This window comes from Lepus europaeus, chromosome 11 (genome assembly GCF_033115175.1).
Source record: "Lepus europaeus isolate LE1 chromosome 11, mLepTim1.pri, whole genome shotgun sequence".
Classification (NCBI taxonomy): Eukaryota; Metazoa; Chordata; class Mammalia; order Lagomorpha; family Leporidae; genus Lepus; species Lepus europaeus.
This window is the reverse complement of record NC_084837.1, coordinates 64,594,025-64,619,997: the sequence shown is the minus strand read 5'-3', so window position 1 is coordinate 64,619,997 and position 25,973 is coordinate 64,594,025. Positions and strand designations below refer to the sequence as shown.

At 42.9% G+C, this 25,973-nt stretch overlaps 1 protein-coding gene across 2 annotated transcripts in view; it reads right to left on the bottom strand.

Moving 5' to 3' along the window:
• Nucleotides 1–25,432, bottom strand: part of SNAP23 (synaptosome associated protein 23) — a 34,919-nt gene extending 9,487 nt beyond the window's left edge. Inside the window, exons 1-6 of one of the 2 annotated variants that reach the window (XM_062205733.1) lie at nt 25,344–25,386; nt 12,986–13,085; nt 8,358–8,460; nt 7,798–7,839; nt 7,316–7,364; nt 6,503–6,620 (exon numbers count right to left, since the gene is read on the bottom strand). In XM_062205733.1, the coding sequence (XP_062061717.1) occupies nt 6,503–6,620; nt 7,316–7,364; nt 7,798–7,839; nt 8,358–8,414 (266 nt within the window). In that variant the 5' untranslated portion in view covers nt 8,415–8,460; nt 12,986–13,085; nt 25,344–25,386. Of the gene's footprint in view, nt 1–6,502; nt 6,621–7,315; nt 7,365–7,797; nt 7,840–8,357; nt 8,461–12,985; nt 13,086–25,343 lie in introns of both variants that reach the window. The other variant, XM_062205734.1, reaches the window with a different exon arrangement.
• Nucleotides 25,433–25,973: the final 541 nt, after the last annotated feature.

The following is a 25,973-nucleotide window of genomic DNA, read 5'->3' as shown; positions in this document are numbered from 1 at the left end:
GGAGTAACTTAGAATTCTCTGGTAGTATGCCTAGAGACATTGATAGTCTACATATTGGGATACTGAAATCCAAATATTACCTATTATTCTTCATATCAAGGAGAAAAGGAATCAAATAAAAACTAGTTATATGGGACCATGCTGTGGTGTAGCAGGTAAAGTTGCCGTCTGCAGTGCCACCATCCCATATGGGCTCTGGTTTGTGTCCCAGCTGCTCTACTTCTGATCCAGCTCTCTGCTATGGCCTGGGAAAGCAGTGGAAGATGGCCCAAGTTCTTGGGCCCCTGCACCCACATGGGAGACCTGGAAGAAGTTCCTGGCTCTTGGCTTCAGATCGGCTCAGCTCTGGCCATTGTAGCCAACTGGGGAGTGAACCAGTGGATGGAAGAAGACCTCTCTCTCTCTCTGCCTCTCTTTCTCTCTGTGTATAACTCTGACTTTCAAGTAAATAAGTAAACCTTATAAAAAAAAAAAACCTAACTATAGGGGCCAGCACTGTGACATAGTGGGTAAAGCCTGTGCCTGCAGTGCCAGCATCTCATATAAATGAATACTTTTTTAAAAAACTAATTATAATATGGAGTGAATATGGTATATGCATATGTGCATGTGTTGGATTGTCAAGCTGTAGAGGAGAAAAACGGCAAGGAACAAACAGTAAGAAATAAATGGTAGAAATCAAATATTTAATTTTTAAGCCTTTAAGCATAGTCTTCATAATTCTCATAAAGATCCAAATTTAAGGAGTGAGGCCAGTGGTGTGACACAGCAGGTTAAGCCACTGCTTGAGATGCCACCTTCCCACATCTAAGTGCCGGCTACTGCTTCTTGGTTCTGCTTCTTACTAAGGTGCCTGAGAAGGCAGCAAAAGATGGCCCAGGTTCTTGGGTCCCTGTCACCATGTGGGAGAGCTGGATGGCTCTTGGCTTTAGTCTGGCCCAGACCTGGCTGTTACGGACATTTGGGGAGTGAATCAGAGGATAGAAGATTTTTGTCTGTCTGGCTCTCTCACTATGCCTTTCAAGTGGAGAGGTACAGACAGAGAGAGAGAGAGACAGACAGACTGACAGAGAGAGAGAGAGAGAGAGAGAATCTTTCAGCTACTGGTTCACTCATCAAAGGCTGCAACAGCCAGGGTTGGGCCAGGCAGGTCAGGAGCCTGGTCTCCCACATGGGTGGCAGGGGCCCAAGTACTTGGCCATCTGTTGTTGCTTTCTCAGACACACAAGCAGGGAGCAGGACTGGAAGTGGAGTAGCTGGGACTCTAATAAGCACAGCATCGCAGGCAATGATCTATTATGGAATAGATTATAACATGTATAAGGAGGGACAACTTTTATTCTGAAAAAGGAGACAGAGGCAGGTGTTTGGCCTAGTGGCCATGACACTGGTAAGGGCGCCCACATTAATGCCCAGTTCTGGCTCCTGACTCCATCTTCCCACTCAGACCCTGGAAGGTAGCAGTGATAGCTCAAGTAACTGAGTTCCAGCCACCCAAACAGGAAACCTACATTGAGTTCCTGGCTCCTGGCCCAGCCCCAGCCACTGCAGTTTTCTCAGGAGTGAACCAGCAGATGAGAGCTCTAGCTCTTCTCAAATAATAAAAAATAAAATAAAATAAAAGATTCTAGACACAGCAACATTTAAAATTTATATCCCACCTTGTTTCCAAATAAGATTTAAGGTGACTTAGGCAATTAAATCCTTGATTTGATAGTGGCCTAAATCATGGGAAATCCAAATCATTAGAAGCAACACTTTTATAAAGGAAATTTTCATTCAGGAACCAGAAAGGAGTAAGGAAACTTAAGGTAAGATAGGATGCTAAAATCAGAGTCCTATGAAGAAAAAGGTGCATTTAGTCTGGAATCCCTTACCTTTGGTCAGAGCTAGACTGCAGGAGCTGTCTACAAAGCTTAACCTATTTTAAACTGTTTAGAAAACTTAGTAATCTTAAATGCTATTTAGCCAGAACTTAATGATCACAGGCACTCATTAAAGGGTGGTATTATACATTAAAATTCTTTTATCAAGTCCATTATTTGTCTAACAGCACCCATGAAGAACAAATTCACTCTACATCCCACACCACAACACAGGTTTTAAGACAGTCTCCATCATTCACAAAGTCCATGCACATGCACAGGAAAGCCACATGAAGCATCACCTTTAGACAGCAGGTTAGCAGCCCAAACTGCGCCACAAGACTGCATCTCAATGTTCCCTTTGATCAGTTACTGAGCCCGGCTTCTGAGGTTAAATCTTCATTTTTAGTAAGCAGGTTAGAAAGGAAGAGATTAGATGAGAGAATGAAATACAGAGAATAGTAAACGCCAGCCAAACAGAACAGATGCAGTTTTAGAGTTTTAAAAACACAACACATTCAAATTCCTGCCTGGTGTCATAGAAACAACCAACATCTGAGAATCTGGGTAAAAAGAAAAACAAGAAAACCATTTAAACCACAGCACACGTCATTGTTCCTCAGAAAGTTTGAGTGACAATATTCCTTACTAAAATTATAAAAATTAATACAAGAGAAGGCAACTACTACTGGAGATGTGAAACTTCCTCACTCCTTAGTGACTATACATTTCCTTCATTGCTTTTATCACAAATTTCATTTGAATTATAATTTTTAAAAGTGTATTTCCATTTCTAACTCTCCCACCAGTCAACAAGTTTTGCAAGGACATTCAATCAACAAGTATTTATTGATCACTTAATAAATATCAAATACCATATGGAACATAAAAAAAACAGAGTAACGACAAATAAGACAGCCAGTACCAGAGGTAGATCTCTGTGTTTCAGAGGGTAGGATGGAGGTAACATTCAGTTGTTGAAGGAAACATTAACCAATATGTGTTTTAGCCATTCACAGCTCGGTTTGCATACCTCAATATTACATAAGATTGGAATAGCAAAAAGACCTATAGCACCTATTTTGAATTTCCCTAGTAAGGGGTCTAAAATACTGATTTGTCTTCAAACTATGTGCCTTTATGTTGGACTTTATAAGACCAACTCAACATAGAAGAATATCTTATCAAAGAACATGTAAACTGGGATATCAGGCAGTTCGTTACTATGTGACATTCCATTTTAAGTTTGTCTCCTTGCTAATTATAGTTTATTGGTTACTGTCTAATATAAAGGATATTTTTAAAAAAGGGTATGTGTTATTGTGCTTTTAGAATTCCAATGTAGTAAACCATGGTATTTATTCATTATTTTAAACTTTAATACTAGTAATCTGTTGTTAAATTCTATCAGGCCTTTAGAATCAGCTACAGTTAAAATTCTCTCATAACACAAAATTCTTTTAAGTACAAATATTTCCATGTCTTATTTAAAAAAATTTTTTTTTCTGACCTGGCTTCAGTTAATCCTGTTGAACAAAAGAAATCTTAAAGAACAAATCTACTCAAGCATTTTCTAAACAGCAATGCATCCAATATCAGCAACAACAAAAAAGCTCAAAAAAGCAAATGTGGCATATAGCTCAAGCAAGAGCTCTGGCAGGTCTTGAATCCCGGCTCTTCCATTTGCTAATGTAGCTTCTTTGTGCCTCTGTTTCTCCAGATGTAAAACGGTGATAATAAGAGCATGGATCTTATTGTTCAAGGATTAAATTAGAAACATTCAGAATGACAGATTAAATTAATGCATAGGCCTACAATTTTCATCTAAAACACTGGGATGCAAGATGTTCTCAGCAGTACCACATAATCAAATACATAAATATTTCTATAGTAAAACAAGTTAATATTTACACTAAGTGTGACAAATAAAAACTAAATGTTCAGTTCAGGTTACATTTTGCAGTTTAGTAAGTGGTAACGCTATTACGAAAAAACAAAAAAACCTTGGCTTTGGAGTCTTTAGATTTCTGAATGGCAGGTAAGAGACTATAGAACTGGGTTGTTACTGCTACTACTACCAGAATTAATACTAGGTTTATACAAAGAAGACCAAGATCATGCGTCAGTCTCTGAGAAGCTCATGTTATGACTGCTTATATGATAAGCCTAACTGAAACTCTGATTGGCAGTTAAGATGAGGAGGCCTCAATGGTATATAAAGAAGAAACAGATGAAAGAAAGGGAATAGAAATCAGACATTTTTAAACTGAGATATCATTCTCTCCTCTTCAGGGAACAACTGTTCTGTTACAGTAGCCCCTTGATTCCATCTGTTAAGAAGTATATCCTCTTGACCCACTGGCTAAAGGCTTTGCTGAGGTGAGGAGGCTGAAGACCATATTCTATTTTCTCTCCCATTGGTGTCTAACAAAAGCTTGTCTATGCTTGGCTGCAGTTCACAATTAATACTTCTGTAGAGGCCGCCGCCGTGGCTCACTTGGCTAATTCTCCGCCTGCGGCACTGGCACCCCGGGGTTCTAGTCCCGGTTAGGGTGCTGGATTCTGTCCCAGTTGCTCCTCTTCCAGTCCAGCTCTCTGCTGTGGCCCGGGGAAGGCAGTGGAGGATGGCCCAAGTGCTTGGGCCCTGCACCTGCATGGGAGACCAGGAGGAAGCACCTGGCTCCTGGTTTCAGATCAGCGCAGCACAGTGGCCATAGCGGCCATCTAGGGGGTGAACCAACAGAAGGAAGACCTTTGTCTCTGTCTCTTTCTGTCTAACTCTGCCTGTCAAAAAAAAAAAAAAATTCTGTAAAGCAATTTCTCACTTCAATAATCTTAGGATTCAAAGCTCTTCCCATTTAACAACCTGTGACTTAAGAGTTGATCTTGCTCTGGATTCTAGGAAGGACTTCCTCTTTGTTTTTCTCCTAACACCTATCTCAAAGAAATTGACCTACATTCTTTTTTCTTCACTCTTCCAAATGACTACACAGAACAAAGGGTAAAGGAACAAGCTTGCAAAATATAGCTAAGAGTTTGAATCCAATAATCTGCACATTTATGACTTAGTTGCCTAAAGAACCTGCGATACCCTGACTGAGAAGTCAGTTATTAAAATGTGGACTTTCAGCGAGTCAACCAAGGTTAAAAGAAGTCAATAGTTTTACATTAGAACAGGAAGCCAACAGACAAGACTGGCAGAACACCATCGAATCTGAAAGCCTGGCCAAAACAAACACTAAAGTTGATCAACAGGCAACTTAACTCTATTTTCTCTAGCAGAAATGGCACAGAACATGTAGTTACATGAAAACATTTATTTGAAAATAGGACAAAAACTCCTCCATTCCTAAGTCCTCTGAAGAATCAAAATGCCAAGAGCCAGTAAACCTTTTTATGCCACTCTTGGGCTAACAGATCAACTGAGGCAAATGAACAGAAGTACTAATGTTTACAAAGATCTTTAGAAATGAATACTTTCAGCAGTAAGCATAGCCATTCAATCCCTAGACATTGTCATTTCAACTAAAAGTAAAGTTCAAGGTTATTTTGTTAATTATTTTTTAAACAACAAAGATGCACTCCTTCTAACAGAAGAGAAAGACCATAGTAAACTGTATTAGAATCAAACCTCATGTTAGTCTGAATAGATGCTGTATTTGTCAACGTCATAGAGTCTGGTTTACCCAAGGATAAGTAGAGAATTTAAATATTCACAATGGAGGCACCAAAAGAATGAATTCTTCTGGGTCATGCAAATCTCATCATACATAGTGCTTTGAAGACCCTTCATGTGCCAATATACTAGTCTCCAAGACTTCAGCATTCCTTCTTATTACAGATATAATCAATTGATTTAAAATAAAGTCTCTTGATTTGTACAAGCACCTCTCTATCCTCACTAATAAAGTCCAACCTCACTGGCCTAGAATACAGTAAGTTTTTAACGAGTCTCCTGGTTATGTAATCATATACTCCACTCTAACCTATCAATTCCTCAGCTTGGCAGCTTCCTTATTCCTTGTTTCCTTTGAATCTTACATAGCAAAATGCCCTCCCTGTTTCTCAGGTTCATCCAAATTCCTGTTAATCACTGAAAGCCTAACTCATCTGCCGCCTCTTCTGTAAGATGTTCTCCAGCCCGACCTTTATCACCTTTCCCCCATTCTTAATTGATACCATATGAGCTAACACTAGAGTTACATATTTTCTCTTTTTTCTTCATACGCCCAACAACATAGCAGTCTTTTGAAAACAGAGCCCAAGGCCTTTATTCCTTTAGCCATCTCTCAGGAGCCTATCACAGAATACATACTCGAGTTTTATTAACTTCCCTTGTTTGAAACGAAAGACACTAACCCCATCCAGCTCTGTATCGTTCAAATATATATTTTCCAAAATTTTTGTATTTTACTACAAATTAAAATTGGAAATTGCTCCCAGTATTGGCCAAAAGTAAGCCATGGTTTTCAGTGAACATAGCTATTCACATGAAGCACTCAATCTGCCGAAAGAAGAAATATTTTAAGTTTACCTAACAAACATCCTCATTTAGGTCCAATCATACTTCTAACCTTACTTGGGAGGAGATGCTCTCATTTACTGATTTTGAAAAAAACCTTGATTTATCCACTCACCTATTACATGGGCAGACACAAAGGCCACAGCACTTGTTGAGTTCTGTTAAGGTCTTCTCTGCCTCTCTCATGTCTTTATTTATCTGGTCCATGCCTTCTTCTATGCGGTTTAGTTGTTCTAAGAATAAAGTGTTGAAGGTACATTTTCTGTTACAGTATCAACAAGAAAACGCCATAGTGGAATAACAAACTTCAACTTCAAATCTACCAATACTATACCACAAAGAATAAATCTATCAGTGTCAGAAGGTATTACAAAATGTTCAACATGAAGACACTCTTACACCCATACTGACAACGGCTTGTAATTGTGGAAGGATCTATTCTAAAGAAATCTGTACACCAGGAGCATGTGAAGATTTAGTGCCCTCCCAATGCAAGCAAGCGTACTCTGACCACATCAGATCCCAGCATTTCTATCACTTAATATGCCTGAAACTTGAGGGTTACCACAAGACTAATCAAAAACAGATGAGATTTCTCAAGGCCAACTCAAATCAAATGTTCCCAAGTTAATCTGAATCTAAATCTGTTTTAGGACTTAACTTTGATTTCTAGGGTGAAGTAAGAATGTATAGAGGCCTGATGCACACAATAAGCCATGCTGGCCTAACACATACTTGGTATATAGCTGGTCACTGCCCCCTGTGCTAACCAGGCAATAAACATGATGTCATTCAAATCAGAAGTAAACACATCACTCATCTTACAAAGTTAAGGCATTCCCAAAGGAAATCTATACAGGGCTGATTTGATAGAACATTTTGGCATTGTAAATCAATTTAAGAATTTCTGCCAGTAACTTTAACTCACCCCCTTGTTCATCCAGCATAGTGATGGTCTTGATTCCTGCATCCTGAGACTAAAACAAAGAGGGAAAATACCAACAGTAAAAAATAAATTAATTAATTAAATTAAATGCCCTAAACCAACAGAAACAAGACCTTAAAAGGGCGGACAAATAGCAAGACTAGAATCATTTGGAAGTTCATCCTCAGAGGATCAGAGCTACAGATAGAACTAGCATTCTTAAATGAACACATTTCAACATAATCTCCAAAAATAATTAAGTCAAAAATTCAAAATTAATTCATCTTTCCGATCATATTCCAATACCATCACAAAGGGAAAAGCAGAAAAGGCCAGTTAGCACATGGTTTGACAATTTCAGTAATTGCAGGTTTCAAATAATAAAGTATATTGATAGAATGTGCTTTAGCAGCAACTCCAGCTAGTCTATCAGGATCCCTCCTATAAACTTCTATATTTAACTTGATGATTAAACACTTTCTTACCTCAATGGCTAAACCCAGGATTCTCCTTGTACTTTCCAGAGACTAGGAAAAAAATACAGTTTTAGTTTAAACATTTCAAAATATGTAGCCAAAAAAAACCAAAAAACAAAAAAACACAGACTATATTCAGAACGTTATTCTGTTTAAAAATCACTAGCCCATCCCTCCCTTTAAAACAAAACCAAGAAAACTGGTCACTGTATTTTCAGTTATTCTTATCAAGTCCTTCTTAAAAGAAAATTAGGATGGTACACTTAAAGGGGTTCATAAAAATTTGATGAAGACAGAACTCTAAGAATATTACACAGATAGTAGGAAATAAATAAAAAATCCAGAATTCCTCAAATTTAAAGTATCTTTGTTGTGAGTAACTGTTAAGCAATGACCATCTGGAAAAATCATGCGAATTATCTTCACTTACTTAGTGTTTCTGGTGAGTTGATGAAAAGCAATGAGCAATGCCACTGAGGGGCAAATTCATTCTTTGACACAAAGGGACTAGGAAGATCCTGCACTGTGAAAACTGCAACAGGATTACTTATTCTCAATGAAACATTTACCTCATCAGTAACCTGGTGAGCCTTCAGCTGAATTTCTTCTGATGTCAGATTATCCATGATGAATCAAAACTTTATCAGGCACAGAAATGGAAATGTGGGTATTCTACAAGAACAAGGAAACAAAGCTTTGAGCAAAATAAAGAGGGTAGGCTTAGGGAATTTAGGTATTTCTTATGAAGACAAGATAAAACCCATTTTTATTTATCTATCCCACAGATAGCTGCAAAAGACTAATTGGATATTTAATGCTAGTTAGTACCAAAGATGCACATAAAACACAGGTTTTAGGACTTCTACTGAAGTGTGTTTTTTGTTTTTGTTTTTGTTTTTTTTTAAGATTTATTTATTTTAGTTGAAAGAGTTACAGAGTGAGAGCGGGAGAGACAGAGATCTTCCATCTGCTGGTTTACTCCCCAAATGGCCACAATGGCTGGATTGGGCCAATCCAAAGCCAGGAGCCAGGAGCTTCTTCCAGGAGCTTCTTCCAGGTCTCCCACATTGGTGCAGGAGCCCAAGAACTTGGGCCATCCTTCCATGATTTCCCAGGCACTTTAGCAAGGAGCTGGATGGGAAGTGGGGCAACTGAGACTTGAATGCCTATATGGATTCCAGCGTCTCAGGGGCAGCTTTACCTGTTACACCACAACACCACAACACCGGCCCTGAAGTGCTCTTTTTCTTTTTCTTTCTTTCTTTTTTTTTTTTTTTTTTTTTTTTTTTGACAGGCAGAGTGGATAGTGAGAGAGAGAGAGACAGAGAGAAAGGTCTTCCTTTTTGCCGTTGGTTCACCCTCCAATGGCCGCCACAGCTGGCGCATCTTGCTGATCTGAAGCCAGGAGCCTGGTGCTTCTCCTGGTCTCCCATGCGGGTGCAGGGCCCAAGGACTTGGGCCATCCTCCACTGCTTTCCCGGGCCATCGCAGAGAGCTGGCCTGGAAGAGGGGCAACCGGGATAGAATCCGGTGCCCTAACCGGGACTAGAACCCAGTGTGCCGGCGCCGCAAGGCGGAGGATTAGCCTGTTAAGCCACGGCGCTGGCCTGAAGTGCTCTTTAAAACAGGAAGGTGGTCACCCTACTTTAAGAAGCAAGGCACTGCTGCAAGACAAGCACTTTAAGAGACTACTGAAATGAATTATTGGTTGTACAATGTTCTTCTGGAAAAGCAGTAAGGTAATAGAGTCTAGTTAAGGAAAACAACAAATTAAAAGTCATGTGCCTAACACACAGAGGAAACATTTTAAAAATATGCCAGTTGTCCAGGTTACACATTGGAGAAAGTGAAATACTTTCATTCTAAACAAGAAAAGGGTAATGCTGGCACAGAGTTCAGAAAAGAGCTCAAGTTTTCATTAGAGCACTCTCCTCTTCCACCTGCTGTGTTGTTCATTGTTTTAGTAACATCCTAAGAAACTGAAGAACTAGCCTTTCTATATCCCACCTTTGAAAGAGAGGCCTTACAGACACTGAAGCTAAAATACAAAATATCTAGTAGGTGCGATTCAGTATCACTCTTGTGTATTCTCCTTTGAGAAGTCACATAAATAAACACTATGCAACAGATCTAGCTTTTCTTCCCATTACACAGATTATATTTGTATTACATTCAAAAAATATCTATTCATTTATTTGAAAGATAGAGTCACAGAGAGACAGAGGCACAGATAGAGTTCTTGCATCTGCTGGTTCACTCCCCAAACAGCCATAACAGCTGAAGCTGGGCGGATCCGAAGCCAGGATCCTGGAACTTCTTTCGGGTCTCCCATGTGGGTGCAGGGGCCCAAGGACTTGGGCCATCTTATGCTGATTTCCCAGGTGCTTAGCAGGGAGCTAGATCGGAAGTAGAGCAGCCAGGACTTGAACTGGCCCCCATATGGGATGCCAGCACTGCAGGCTGTGGCTTTACCTGCTATGCCACAGTGCCAGCTCCTATACTTTCTTTTTTTTTTTTTTTCAGAATGTTTATTATTTATTTTTGTCTTTTTGAAAGAGTGACAGAGAGATTTTGAAAACTGATTTATCAAAGCCCTTTTGTCAATGATACAGATAAAGTCTGGTTCACATTGTAGATTTGTTCTCTAGAATTTGGCAATAAATATATGGAGACATTTAAAATTATTTATTTGTTTATTTATTTGATAGGGAGCGGGGAAGTTAAGGAGTGAGGAAGAGAGAGACCTCCCTCCTGCTGGTTCTCTCTCCAAATGCCCACAAAGGCTGGGACTGGACCAGGACAAAGCTGGGAACTAGGAACCCAATCCAGGTCTCCTGTGTGGGTGGCACGGACCCAACTACTGGAACTATCACTTACTGCCTCCTGGGATACACATTAGTAGGAATTCGGGAGTAGGGAGCAAAGCTGAGACTCCAATATGGAATGCAGGAGCACTAAGCAGTATCCATTGGGTAGACCAGGGAAGTTGCTAAACATCCTATGACATTCCTTGGGAAAGCCCTCCAACAAATGATCTGGCCTAAAATTTCAAAGTGTTATGAAAAAAACCCTGCTATGAAGCATACTCAGTGATAAGCAGGCAATCTAATTACCTGGGCATGTATTAGACTGAACTTGGAAGGCAGTAGTTTCATCTTTTAATTTCTTGATCCTTTTTTTCTTAAGATTTATTTATCTATCTGTCTATCTACCTATCTATTTATTTATTTGAAAGCCAGAGCTATAGAGAGAGAAGGAGAGAAAGAGAGAGGTCTTCCATCTGCTGGTTCACTCCCCAAATGGCTGCAATGGCCAGGGCTGGGCCAGGCCAAAGCCAGGAGAAAGGAGCTTCATTCGGGTCTCCCACTTGGGTCATCTGCTGCTGCTTTGCCACGCCCATTAGCAGAGAGCAGGACCAGAAGTGGAACAGCCAGGACATAAACCAGCACTCATACGGGAAGCCAACATTGCCGGCAGTGGCTTAACCTGCTATATAACACAATGCCAACCCTTCATCTTTTTATTTTTAACACCTAACAGGATCTGACAGTAGGCACTCCAAAAGTGTCAGTTGAACGAACAAGTAGGTGAAAAAAGAGGGTGTACTACCAATTTAAGTGGCTCCTAGAAACAAAGCTACATGTAACAACAGCACCACATCTGGAAATATCTACTAGAATCACAAACTCAAAACTGCCATTGCATGTGTATGATCCGCAACAGCGTGCTGGTCACTTATAGATCTCACTTTTAGTAGAATCATCTCAAGTGAGGTATACGTTCCTAGTACAGGAAGGTACTGCAATTAGAGCTACTTATAATTTGACTGTCTTAGTTAACAATTTTAAGATTAATGAATTATACCTTGACTAAAGTTATTAATGCTCATGAAAAAAATTCCAAATTTACTTTCAGATCTGTAGTTCAGGCAAAAGCTTCATATACTAAAATATATAATCAAGAAATAAAGGCCATTCTTGAATTGACAACTGTCATTCATCAGATACATACATAAACAGAACTATGTGCTTTATTAATTTGTTAATTGTTTAGGAGCCTTTAACTTTATCATAATTTGCCCATACTATCATTCCTCTCGTCAGTCTTTCAAAGTTACAACTATGAAAAAAATAAGTTACTTTCTGCAACTTTTCATGTCCAGATATTTGTACCCCTTTCCTTTCTGTATAACCCCACCTGCATACATGGGGAGTCACGCTTCTCTACAACTCCCAACACCCCCAACTGAGATATCGCTCCAAAACCTGCCCTTCCCTACCAATATGCTTTTCTTTTCTTTTTTAAAGATTTATTTATTTACTTGAAAGTCAGAGTTACACAGAGAGAGAAAGAGAGGCAGAGAGAGAGAGGTTTTTCCATCCGCTGGTTCACTCTCCAGATGGCCGCAATGGCTGGAGCTATGCCAATCCGAAGTCAGAAGCCAGGAGCTTCTTTCAGGTCTTCCATGCGGATGCAGGGGCCCAAGCACTTGGGCCATCTTCTACTGCTGTCCCAGGCCATAGCAGAGAGATGGATCGGAAGTGGAGCAGCTGGGACTCAAACCAGCACCCACGTGGGATGCCAGCACTGTAAGCAGTGGCTTTATCCGCTACACCACTGGCCCCAGCAGTATGCTTTTCTAAAGTTATCTATCCCTCTTGTGTATAATTCCTCACTGCCCAACAGGGAAAAGGGTGTAAGAAAAATGATAAGCACTAATTAGCACCTGGAAACGGCATCCCTCACCAAGTTTTGGCATATAGTATCCTGTGGGTAGAGTGACATGTTATGGTAAGGAAGCCCAGATCTCTCAAATCATGTAATTTTCTAATTCTATTCCCAGAGGTGATTCTCCCCAATTCTAAGTAGATATTTGCTCTCTTCCTAGTAAAATCAAGCAAAATCTCATGTAGTTTCAAAGATAGGCTTGAATACACAAGTGACTTCTGTCAAAATCAGAGATTCTAGGAGTCCTGTCTTCTAAACATATTAAAAAAAAAAAAAAGAAGAAGAAGAAGAAGAAGAAGAAGAAGAAGCAGTTATCACTGGGAGGTGGACGTGAAGAATTACTCCTGAGACAGCAATGAGGTCATTTTGAAGGACACACCCTTTCAGTGAATTCAAGGTTCCACTTAATACTTTTTCCCCCGAGCAGATGACACACAAGACAAGAATCATGCATCTGTAAAGTTCTCACACATTTGGCATGTTGACATCAGGGCACAGCTGCCCAAGCTCTCTCCTCTCTGGATTCCTGAGGGTGTTGAGCACAGGACTATAGCAGCCAAGAAGCAGAACTGTAAGGAAGGACAGAGACACATCCTAAGGCTCATGTTGGCCTACATAAGTCTGCTAGGTGGTGTCAGATGGAGTGCAACCTCAAGTTACCTATACAGTGTTACATTATCTTCAAATGTTTTTCTTATTAAGTCAGGAAAAGGCTACTCAGAATTTTGAGGGGAAAAGAGAACAGGTGGGGAACAGATGAAAAACAAACATCACTTGAGACAAAGATGCCATTAAATTTATTCTTCTCTGATTTGATCTAGCAGATTAAATATTTGTGTTCTTTTCCCAAAACATCCAAGAACTTCATCTACTATATTAATTACATGAGATGGAGAGGAAAACCTAAGATTTTTCTCAGAGCTTTTACACTCTGCTGCTCTTACTATGGTTGATGGGGAATACTAGAAGACTTTTTTTTTTTTTACGATTTTATTTATTTATTTGACAGGTAGAGTCACAGAAAGTGAGAGAGACAGAGAGAAAGGTCTTCCTTCCGTTGGTTCACTCCCCGAATAGCCGCCATGGCTGGTGCTGTGCCGATCCGAAGCCTGGAGCCAGGTGCTTCTTCCTGGTCTTCCACGCGGGTGCAGGAGCCCAAGCACTTGGACCATCCTCCACTGCCCTCCCGGGCCACAGCAGAGAGCTGGCCTGGAAGAGGAGCAGCCGGAACTAGAACCTGGCACCCATATGGGATGCTGGCGGCACAGGTGGAGGATTAACCTAGTGTGTTACGGCGCCGGCCCCTAAAAGACTTTCTTAAATTCTTTCTTATTTAAACCTGGATGTGGGAAGAAATACTCAAGGAGTACCTATTCTCTACCATCTACCCTATTAAGTATTTGAATAAATCCTTACCTCCTTTAAGACCATTTCATAGATGGAGAAGCTAAGGTCCATTTTAAGTAAGCAATTTGCCCAAAGTGACTGAATCAGTAAAAGGCAGATTTATTATTCAAGTCTGGATTTACTCTGCAACTACAGATAAATAAGCTTACTGTTGGCTGTACCCCTCCTAACAAATATCAAATCATACAAGAGCTGCTGATTAACGGAGAACAAGCTAAAAGAACCTGACCTTGTGGCTCATTTCAAAATTTCAGATGTCTGCTATAACAAGACCATGAAATCTTAACTCTTCCACAGACTCAAATGCAATAGAAGAATGACTATAAAGAACAGAATAATCATGGTTTTCAGCTGCTTTCTAGTAGTTTAGAACCTGAAAATATCTACATTAGTTTAGAAAATGAAAATAAGACTTCTAGAAAGTAATATACAGCTGGCGCCGTGGCTTAACAGGCTAATCCTCCGCCTTGCGGCGCTGGCACACCGGGTTCTAGTCCCGGTTGGGGCGCCGGATTCTGTCCCGGTTGCCCCTCTTCCAGGCCAGCTCTCTGCTATGGCCCGGGAAGGCAGTGGAGGATGGCCCAAGTCCTTGGGCCCTGCACCCGCATGGGAGACCAGGAGAAGCACCAGGCTCCTGGCTTCGGATCAGCGAGATGTGCCGGCCGCAGCGGCCATTGGAGGGTGAACCAATGGCAAAAAGGAAAACCTTTCTCTGTCTCTCTCTCTCACTATCCACTCTGCCTGTCAAAAAAAAAAAAAAAAAAGTAATATACAAAGAAAAGATCTTAAAACCAGAGAGCTGCTCAGGAAGTAATGGAAAAAAAAACACTTCATTTTTTTTTAAGATTTATTTATTTTAAAGTCAGAATTACAGAGACAGAGAGATCTTCCAACCACTGGTTCACTTCCCAGATGGCTGGGTCAGGCCAAAGCCAGGAGCCAGGACCTTCTTTCAGGTCTCTCATGTGGGTAACAGGGACCCTAGCACTAAAGCCATCTTCTGCTGCTTTTCCCAGGCCATTAGCAGGGAGCTGGGTCAGAAGCAGAGCAGCCAGGACACAAACTGGCACTGATATGGGATGCTAGCATTGCAGGCAGCAACTTTTACTTGCTATGCCACAACGCTGGCCCCAGAAAAAACACTCTAAATCACCATCAACTCCACAGGTCCTAACAAGAACAAATCTCTTAAATAATTCATTTTATACAGGAAAGCAAGGATTTTTGCACCTAAAATATTCTACCACATAGTTTCAGTTTCCTGCATTCCTCTTTCTCTTAAAAAAAAAGTCACAATGAAATTGGTCTAAGTTATACTCATCAGCTTCACTGCTGTACTTTTCATTTTTTAAAAAAAAGGTTTATTTATTTATTTATTTGAAAGTCAGAGTTACACACAGAGAGAAGGAGAGGCAGACAGAGAGAGGTCTTCAATCCGCTGATTAACTCCCCAGTTGACCGCAACGGCTGGAGCTGCGCCGATCAGAAGCCAGGAGCCAGGAACTTCTGCCGGGTCTCCCACGCACAGGGTCCCGAGGACTTGGATCATCTTCTACCGCTGTCCCAGGCCATAGCAGAGAGCTGGATCGGAAGTGGAACAGCCGGGACTCGAACCAGTGCCCATATTTACTCGCTATGCCACAGCAATGGCCTCTTCACTGCTGTACTCTTTTGTCTTCCTTCCATTGGTTCACTCCCCTAATGGCCGCCACGGCCTGGGCTGCGCTGTTGCGAAGCCAGGAGCCAGGTGCTTCCTCCTGGTCTCCCAGGCGGGTGCAAGAGCCCAAGCACCTGGGCCATCTTATACTGCCTTCCCAGGCCACAGCAGAGAGCCAGACTGGAAGAGGAGCAACAGGGACTAGAACCCGGCGCCCACATGGGATGTTGGTGCCGCAGGTGGAGGATTAACCAAGTGAGCCACAGTGCTGGCTCCTCACTGCTGTACTCTTAACACAATTTGATAAAGTTTGCCACTCTGGCATATTTTCATTAACCTTTTAGGGCAACTAATAATGCATCTGCAACAAATGGAAACCTGTTTTTACCATAGGGTAAGCACATTGGTTAACACAGGCATCCCATACGTGCCTCCATTTGAGTCCTAGCTGCTCCACTTCTGATCAAGCTCTCTGCTAACAATGCGACTGGGAGAGCAGTAGAAGATGGCCCAAATACTTGAGGCCCTGTGTGACCCATGTGGGAGACCTGAATGGAATTCCAGGCTCCTAGCTTTGACCTGTTCCAGACCAAGCTATTGCAGCTATTTAGGGAATGAACCAGCTGATTAAAGATCAGCTTTTCTCTTAACTACACCTTTCACATAAATAAATCCTCCCCCCACCCCCCAAAGTGGAGCACTCCAAGGGCAGGCATTTAGCCTAGCAGTTAAGACACCCATGTCCCACATTTGATTCCTGGCTGAGGCTCTGGACTCCAGTTTTCTGCTAATGCAAATCCTGGGAGACAGTGTTGATGGCTTAAGTAATTGAATTCCCGGGGCTGCTTTGGCAGGCATCAGTCCTAGGAGTCCCAGCTGCTCTGCTTCCAATCCAGCTCCTTGTTAATGTGCCTGTATGCACTTAGAGATCTGGATGGTTTCAGGCTCCTGGCTTCAGCCTGGCACAGCCTTGAAGGTCACAGACATCTGGAGAAGTGAACCCGCGGATAGAAGATTTCTCTCTTTCTATCTCTGTGTAACTCTCCCTTTCAACTAAACAAATTTCTTTTTCTTTTGATAGGCAGAGTTAGACAGTGAGAGAGAGAGAGAGAGAGAGAGAGAGAGAGAGAGAGAGAGAAAGGTCTTCCTTCCATTGGTTCACTCCCCAAATGGCTGCTACAGCCAGCGCGCTGCGCCGATCCAAAGCCAGGAGCCAGGTCTTCTTCCTGGTCTCCCATGCGGGTGCAGGGCCCAAAGACTTGGGCCATCCTCCACTGCCTTCCCAGGCCACAGCAGAGAGCTGGACTGGAAGAGGAGCAACTGGGACAGAACCGGCTCCCCAACCGGGACTAGAACCTGGAGTGCGGGCGCTGCAGGTGGAGGATTAGCCTAGTGAGCCGCGGCGCCGGCAAAAATTTCTTTTTTTAAGGCAAAGTTAGAAAGAGGTAGAAAGAGAGAGAGATCTTCCATCTGCTGGTTCACTCCCCAAATGGCCATAACGACTAGAGCTGGACTGACCTGAAGCCAGGAGCTTCATCCCAGTCTCCCACTTGGATACAGAATCCCAAGAACCTAGGCCATCTTTGTCTACTCTCCCCAGGGGCAGTGACAGGGAGCTGGAGCAGCCGGGACTCAAACTGGTGCCCATATAGGATGCCAGTGCTGCAGATGGTGGCTTCACCCATTGCGCCACAGCGCCAGTCCCAGTAAAATTTTTTTTTTTTTCTTTAAAGTTTACTTTAAAGAGCTTCTTCTGGGTCTCCCACACAGGTGCAGGGGCCCAAGGACTTGGGCCATCTTCTACTACTTTCCCAGGCCATTACAGAGAGCTGGATTGGATGTGGAGCAGCCAGGTCTCGAACCAGCACCCATATGGGATGCTGGCGCTTCAGGCCAGGGCGTTAATCCACTGCACCACAGCGCTGGCCCCTCTGTCTTTCAAATAAATAAAATAAATCTTAAAAAAAAAAAAAATGATGGGGGGCCAGCGCTGTGGTTCATTTGGTTGGTCCTCCGCCTGTGGCGCCGGCATCCCATATGGGCGCCGGGTTCTAGACCCGGTTGCTCATCTTCCAGTTCAGCTCTCTGCTGAGGCCCTGGAGGGCAGTGGAGGATGGCCCAGGTGCTTGGACCCCTGCACCCACGTGGGAGACCAGGAGAAGCACCTGGCTCCTGGCTTTGGATCGGCACAGCGCCGGCCATGGTGGCCATTAGGGGAGTGAACCAATGGAAGGAAGACCTACCTTTCTTTCTTTCTCTCTCTCTTTCTTTCTTTCTCTCTCTCTCTCTCTCGCTAACTCCATCTGTCAAAAAAAAAAAAAAATGCTACTTTGGATGTGGGCATTGTATTGTAGCAAGTTAAATGGCAGCTTGGGACATTCCCAATCCATATGAGTGTCTGGGACTGAGTCCCACCTCTGCTTCTGATCCAGCTTCCTACTAACACACACCTTAGGAGGCAGCAGATGATGGCCCAAGCACTGAGTTCCTGCTGTCCACATGAGATACTAGTATGGAGTTCTTGGCTCCTGGCTTGGCCTAGCCCTGTCCTGGCTCTTGCAGGCATTTGGGGAGTAAACCAGCAGATAGACCTCTCCTCTCCTCTATTTCCCTTTCTGTTACTCTGCTTTTCAAATAATAAATCTCTTAAAAAAATTTTTTTGAAAGGTCTATGTTCTTCCATATCTAACTTTTTCCATTTTTTCACAAACTTCTTCCAAAATTTTTACTTAAAACATTTTTAACTGTATAAAAATTATACATACTTTCAGGATATGACGCGATATCCCAGTATATGTATACATTGTGTAATGTCCAATCAGAGTAAATATATCTATTTCCTCAAACACTCAACATTTCTTTATGTGCCAGTATCCTATCTTCCATGTTTTTTGTAACATATTCAATTTTAACCACACATGCACACACATGTACACTCACACAGGTGGAGGTGGAACTAGGAGGGTACTTCCTGAAATAGAACTGATAGTAGCTAAAGAAGACTTCTGTCTACAGAGGCCTTTGGTATTACCAGGGCAGGCCAGGTCAGGCGCAACTGAAGAGGGGAACTATAGGCTAGGGCTACCAGAAGAGAATGTTGTGAAAACTACTATCTACTGATGGTGAAACTTTCCAAGAAGCCGAAAACTCTCTTACACTGGCAGATGGAAGGTACTGAGGGGTCAGGAGCCTGCCTAGTTCAAAGGCCTGGCAAAAGGAAGCAACAGTGCCACAAAACATCTCTCTTAATTCATTTCACAAATAATTAATTCATTTTACAAATGAATATTCAAGTATCAACTATCACAAGGAAACTTTTTCAAGCTACTTGAGTTAGAATATGCAGAAAAAAAGCACTCCTCTCCACTCCTCCATATTTTCTTTTTTTTCATTTTTTAGGTTTTTTTTTTTTTTTTTTTTTTGACAGGTAGAGTTATAGACAGTGAGCAGTGAGAGAGAAAGACAGAGAGAAAGGTCTTCCCTTCATTGCTTCACCTCCCCAAATGGCCGCTATGGCTGGTGCTGTGCCAATCCGAAGCCACCAGGTGCCTTTTCCTGGTTTCCCATGCGGGTGCAAGGGCCCAAGCACCTGGGCCATCCTCCACTGCCCTCCCGGACCACAGCAGAGAACTGGACTGGAAGAGGAGCAACCAGGTCTAGAACCCGGCGCCCATATGGGATGCCGGTGCCGCAGGCGGAGGATTAACCAAGTGAGCCACGGTGCCGGCCCCCATGTTTTAGCTGTTTTATGCATGTACATTCCTATAAGACTAAAGTCTTCTTAGTCTATGACTAAAACTATGTAAGTCACTCTCAAGACCTCCTTGGGTTGTGTATGATTTCGGTCATTACTGAATCTCCTGTCACTGTTATTAAGCTTATTTCTAGACAAGGTAAGATAATTAAATACATTGAATTGAATAAGCACAATGCAGCCATTGATAGCACATACTCTGACCCTTACTAGACCCTGGGTTCATCTTAGTCCTGATATTCACGTGATTTACTTAATTGATTTAGGTTGTAGCATCCTCACTCATTAGGATAACAGGGTTATTTCAGAATAAAATTAGCTGAGGTCAGTGTTATGGTATAGCAAGGTAAACTGCCATTTGCCAGTTCAAGTCCGGGCTTCTCTGCTTCCAGTTCAGCTTCCTGGTACTGTGCCTGGAAGGCAACAGATGATGGCCCAAGTACATAGGTCCCTTAACACACAGTGACTCTGTTGGAGTTCCTGATTCCTGGCTTTGGCCTGGCCCAGCCCTGGCTGCTGTGGCCATATGGGGAGTGAACGAGTGGACAGAATATCTTGATCTTCATCTTCATCTCTCTCTCTCTCTGCCTTTAAATAAATGAATCTTTAAAAAGATGGAGCCGGTGCTGTGGCATAGTGGGTGAAGGCGGCGCCTGTAGTGCCCATATCCCATATGGGCGCAGGTTCGAGTCCCAGCGGCTCCACTTTCAATCCGGCTCTCTGCTGTGGCCTGGGAAAGCAGTGGAAGATGGCCCAAGTCCTTGGGCCCCTGCACCCACTTGGGAGACCCGAAGGAAGCTCCTTGTTCCTGGCTTTGGATCAGCACAGCTCTGGCCATTGCGGCCAACTGGGGAGTGAACCAGCAGATGAAAACCTCTCTCTCTCTGCCTCTCCTTCTCTCTCTGTGTAATTCTGACTTTCAAATAAATAAATAAACCTTTACAAAAAGAAAACTGGTTGTTTTTCAGAGGAAAAACTGATTAAATTAGTTAAGTGTTCTCTCTGTGGCTATCTGATTCCTAGTATCAGAGTGTCTAAGGACCTAATCAGAAAGCTTCCAGATGAACCTGGAATCAGAGCCAACTTGGATGGTTTGGGAGAAAACTATATTTAGACAGGGTAGAGCCTTGCAATCATCTTGCCCTCAGCCCTGAAATCTCAGGTCACAAGGTATTCCAGACGCCTTCATTCTAAGTACCATTTGCAGAAGATGTATATGCATAACACACCTGAGCAGCTCTTACTCCAAGACTCTGAAGATAACAGTAGAGAATAGAATGAACAGTAGAGAATATAGGAATAGAAGGATAGATTACAGAAAGTAAATCAGAAATTCAGGCATGATTCACGATTCATTGGGAAATATAATTCAGTTTCTCTTTAGGGACGTCTCTTTTACTCCTAGAGTCCATTTCTAACACATACTTAATTCAAAAACTATGGGTACATGCAAACTATCTGTACAAACTACAGGCTTTTGAGTATTTCTAAATACTCTAAATATCCCAGTTTAGACCCAAAAGAAACTATGCTCTAGTTAGGACATTAAATTCTTTCTTGAAGGCATTTAGATGAGAGTCTCATTTATATTAAGGATAGTTTCCTCCTTTTACTTCCTCTCTTAAGTTTCCTTTTCACCTCCTACACGAACAACTTTAACCATTCTTTATATAGAGGCCTCAAAACTATGCAAATAATAAGTATACCACAGAGGCACAGCTATTAACCTGGTTTCAAAGTACACTGAAGCACATGATTGGAGACAGAGATCATACTGAGTGAGAAAGTACCACGAAAAATCAGGAACGCAAAGGAAGCTCAAAATTAAACTGTATTCGCACAGAGTTCCTTATTACAATTTAATTGCTATGTGTCCAGTGCCTGGCCTTCAAATCTCTGTCAACCCTGGCACTTTCACAGTTCCATTCTAAGTGACCTGGGAGTAATCCTGGGGAGGCAGACGTAGGTGTAACTGCAATCAGTTATATTAACCCTGTCTAAAGGAAAGGCTGTGGGAACAGAAACAGAATGTTCTATAAGAAAGATGAGAAAGAGGCTCAAGGTCCAAAAAGCTGCTAATCAATAGAGGAAAGAGAGATGGGCAACCTGGCAGATACTGTATGGCATCTGCCGGGCAGACCCCAAGGGAAAAGTGGGGATAACTGGCAAGACTTCACCCAGCCTAAGTGAAACATTCACCCAAACTATCCAAGTATGTCACCTGTGATTCCAAGCTCACACAGAAGCTTTCTGGCTAGCTTCTCAAGTATGCTGAGACAGGGAGTCATAGGCCACATACAGAGAGCATGAGCACACGAGTCCCTGGGTGAGGATATCGCCCCCCTCCATGGAATTTTTATGTACAGTGCCCAGTATTTGGAGGCATAATGGTTTCAGATCCTGACTCTACTTACTGATCTTCTCTGTGCTTCAGTTTTCCCACTAAACAATACTCTCACACACTAACAATGCTTACTTCAAGTGTTGTTATATGGATTGACTTAATTCCCGCAAAGCATTTAGAACAGTTACTGGCATATAACATTCAATAAGACAATAACACTTTTTCATAATAATTTTTAAACATCTTTCATAATTTCAATGTGTGAGTAAAAATCCAAATGTGATCAACTTCTGGAAAAAAAATCACAATTTTAAATTATCAAAGAAATGCTTCAATATATGGCCTCAGTGGTCAGGCAGGAACATAAGTGTGTATGTACAGAGAGGGAAAGGACAGCTTTAAGAAACAAACAGGAGGGGCCGGTGTTGTGGTATAGCGGGTAAAACCACCACCTGCAGTGCTGGCATCCCATATGGGCACCGGTTCAAGTCCTGGCTGCTCCACTTCCAATCCAGCTCTCTGCTGTGGCCTGGGAAAGCAGTAGAAGATGGCCCAAGTCCTTGGGCTCCTGCACCTGTGTGGGAGACCCAGAAGAAGCTCCTGGCACCTAGCTTCAGAACAGCACAGCTCCGGCCATTGCAGCCACATGGGGAATGAACCAGTGCATGGAAAATCTACCTCTCTCTCTCTCTCTCTCTGCCTCTGCCTCTCTGTAACTCTACCTTTCAAATAAAAAATAAATAAATAAATAAATAATAAAAATAAAAATAAAAACTTAATAAAGCACACACACACACACACAAAGAAAAAAACAGGAGACAAACTGTAAAGAGTTTGTATATCAAGAAGTTTGAATTTTACTTTATAAGCGTTAAGAGGTATTCTGAAGAATTTCAATTGTCAAAACACTGTTAAAATAAATTTAAAACAAACCTAGAGAACTCACAAAGATCAATGAGAGGATTCCAGAAAAATATAGTGATCAGTGATTAAAATATTTTAGTTGCTGGGCCAATGTTGTGGCACAGCAAGTTAAGCCACCATCAGCAGGGCTGATATTCCATATGGGTGCCAGTTTCTGTCCTGGATGCTCTGCTTCCGATCCAGCTCCCTGCTAATGGCCTGGGAAGGCAGTGGAAGATGGCCCAAGAGCTTGGGCCCCTGCACCCACATGGGAGACTGGAAGAAGCTCCTGGCTCCTCGCTTAGGCCTGGCCCAATCCTCGCCAATGTGACCATTTGGGGACTGAACCAGCAGATGGAAGGTCTCTCTCTCTCTGTCTCTGTCTCTCCTCTCTCTCTCTCTGTAACTCTTTCAAATAAATAATCAAAAAAAAAAAAAAATTGGAGGTTGCAATACAACCAAAACAAAATGTCAATGAACTGAAATGTGTACAAATGGAGCCCCATCACCACCACGTCCTCTACTGGGGGAAAAAAAAAAAGCACAGTGCATGCTGTTTCCTGGCTCCATAGTCCACTTCCTCCAATTGTTAGAGGCACTGAATCCAACAGTTTCAAGTTCCTCCACAGCACAACAAAGCACAGACCAATCCTTGTCATCTGCTCCTCTGTCAACCTATAGATCCAGAAACAAAATACAGCAATGGCATAAAAACTCCAGTGTCCTAAGATGCAAGCACCATCGTACACTGTAAAGGCTAATGTATCCATGATGCGGAGTACAGACAGGCAAAAAACCACATTTCCAGAATGTTTGAGACATTGGAACCAAATGAAGAAGAGAAAGCCTTCGTTCAAAAAAGAAAACCAAAAGGACACCTGATTTCACAAAAATCTCCAACAGCAAACATCTCTTTTCCTATTCGAATCTCCTTGCATAGGGGAAAACCAGGAAAATTCTGAAAACTATGTTACAATAATGAATACTATCACAGGCTTCACAGAATTTTCAAGCTATTTGGCCTTCATCCACTCTTCATTTATTTAAAGATGAGCAGACTAAGCCCAAAGCACTATTTTCTTACGTGTAGAGCAAAATCGATGAGATGATTTTTAGCTGTTACATCAGGAGTAGCTGTTTAACAGTTATATAATATAATGCGTTCTAGAATCAAAGCCATGATTTCATAATCATTTTCAAAGAGGGCAATATTTTTTTCAAAACACTAAAAATATGAAATAAAGTAACTACTCTAAACAGCAAAAATTATCATGGTAGTATGACTTATAAGCAAAACTCTGACAGCTGTCCCGTGAACACAGGGCCTTTTTCTGTTTGTTTGCCTGCTTCCTGGTTCTAGGTTGTGTTCTGGATGACTAGAAATGATGTGACCTTTAGCTTGTATATCATACTTAAGTTCATTCAGAATAAAAGAAACACCAAGATGCATACAGAAATTCTACTGCTTATAGGAAAAAATGTAATACTTTTGGAAACTCATGGCACAATAAGTCATTCCTATTCTGAAACTAACCACACAGCAGTTTTCTAGCGTAAGACCACATACCACAAGCACCTGAAAACAAAAAACTCCAACAAGTCTTAGGTAAGTGGTTACACTGCAGGGTAACCAGGATCGCTTAATTTACTTTCACCTGACCTGTCACTGGAGCATGGTGATATTAGAAGACGTGTTTCTCCTATTCGCTAGTATTTATGTTATTGTGTTCTTTCTCATTACTTCTTGCCACTTTAAAGAACAAATGGCAAGTGACCAAGGGATGCCTTTGGCATCAATTTAGCTGGTGACAGGAATAGTAACTTTTCGTATTTTGCTAAGAAATATTTTATGATTAGATCTCAAACTATTCTAGCTAATGATGTCTCAGGAATTTCAAGTGTGTATTTTCCAGGATAGGCAAGAACGTGGGAGAGCCACTTTCCTCTGGGCACGCTTGCACTATCGCTATTTCACTGAGACATCGGGGGCTTACAGAGTCCTATCCCGCTCAACTCTTGGAACACCTGCGATGAAGACGCCACACTGTTCTCCCAGAGCTGAGGGAGCACCGACAGAAAGCTGCCAGGGTCCAAACCCGTCTCAGCCGCAGGCACCCTGCCTGAACCTTCACCCCAGGAGAGACAAACAGCGAAAGGCTGAATGGCACTCCCTTCTTGTCTTTGCTCAAACGGGATATCTTTCAGTTTCCTCTACCATCAGCTGCCTTTCCTAACACTGCGGTGACTAATGACTAAAGACGAGAAAAGGGATGAAGTGAAACAGCATTTTACGGCGCTCCTCCCCACCCCCCGCTACTTCAACCTCGAATTGTAAAATTCATCCTCCGATCCGTCCCCTCGCGCGTCCGCAGGGAAGCCAGGGATGGACTCCCCCAGCACAATCCTCCACAGCAACTATCTCAGTGCTGTGTCCTCGGTGCGGCCACCATGAAGTCTACGACCCCGACCACGGCAACGCCGGGTGCGGCGGGCGAGGGGCTGCGGGTTCCCCTCTGCCAGGCTCCGAGGAAGAGCCCCAGAACCACCTTGCCGCCATCCCCACCCTCCGCCAGCCCCTGGATGGTCTCCCCGCGCCTCGCGTCCTCGCTCTGGGCCCGATCTGCTGATCCTGGGCCAACGTGCCCCTTCCTCTCCTTCAGCCCGACCCACCAACTTTTCAACAGCCACAATATCCTACTTCTTCTCATGACATCAGCCAAACCTTCACCCCCGTCCGTTCCCCCCAGCCCTTGGAGACTCACCCGGGAGCTCCCGACCACCGCTCCCTGGCCGCGGCAGCCCGGACACCCCGAGACCGGACTTGGAGCTGCGCCCTCCTCGCGCCTGCGCGCGCCCGAGTCGCGCGCCTGCGCACTTCCCGGGCGCCGAGGCGGCGGACACACCCCTGCGGCTGGAGCCAATCACGGTGCGGGGGTTTAAATCTCCCTGCCACGCAGGCCGGGAGCCTGGGAACTCACCCGTTAACCGGACGGGTTCCAGTCCCGCCCGCAGGTGGGAAGTGGTCCCGCAACACACTTTCACCGTGTGCCAGGCACCGCGCGGGATCCGCGCTGAGGAGGAAGCGGCTGATGGGAAGGGACTTTTTCATCTGTGCACTCTGGGAGATAGATGGGCCAGAAAGCAGTGCAGGGCACAGAGGAAATCCGAGGCGCCTGGGGCTCACAATGAGCAGCTTTTCTTAGCAGTATCTGGAAGGGTTCCTGGAGGAAGTGACTTTTGCGACAAGAAGGATAAAGTAAGAGTTCTCCGGAAGTCTGGGGAAAAGGGAAGTAAAGTTTTCCAGGCTGTGGAAACAGCATATGCCAAGAACAACAAGGCGTTTTCTGGAAATTTCTTGTAGTTTATTCTTTTGAGAGGCTTAGAGTTCATCG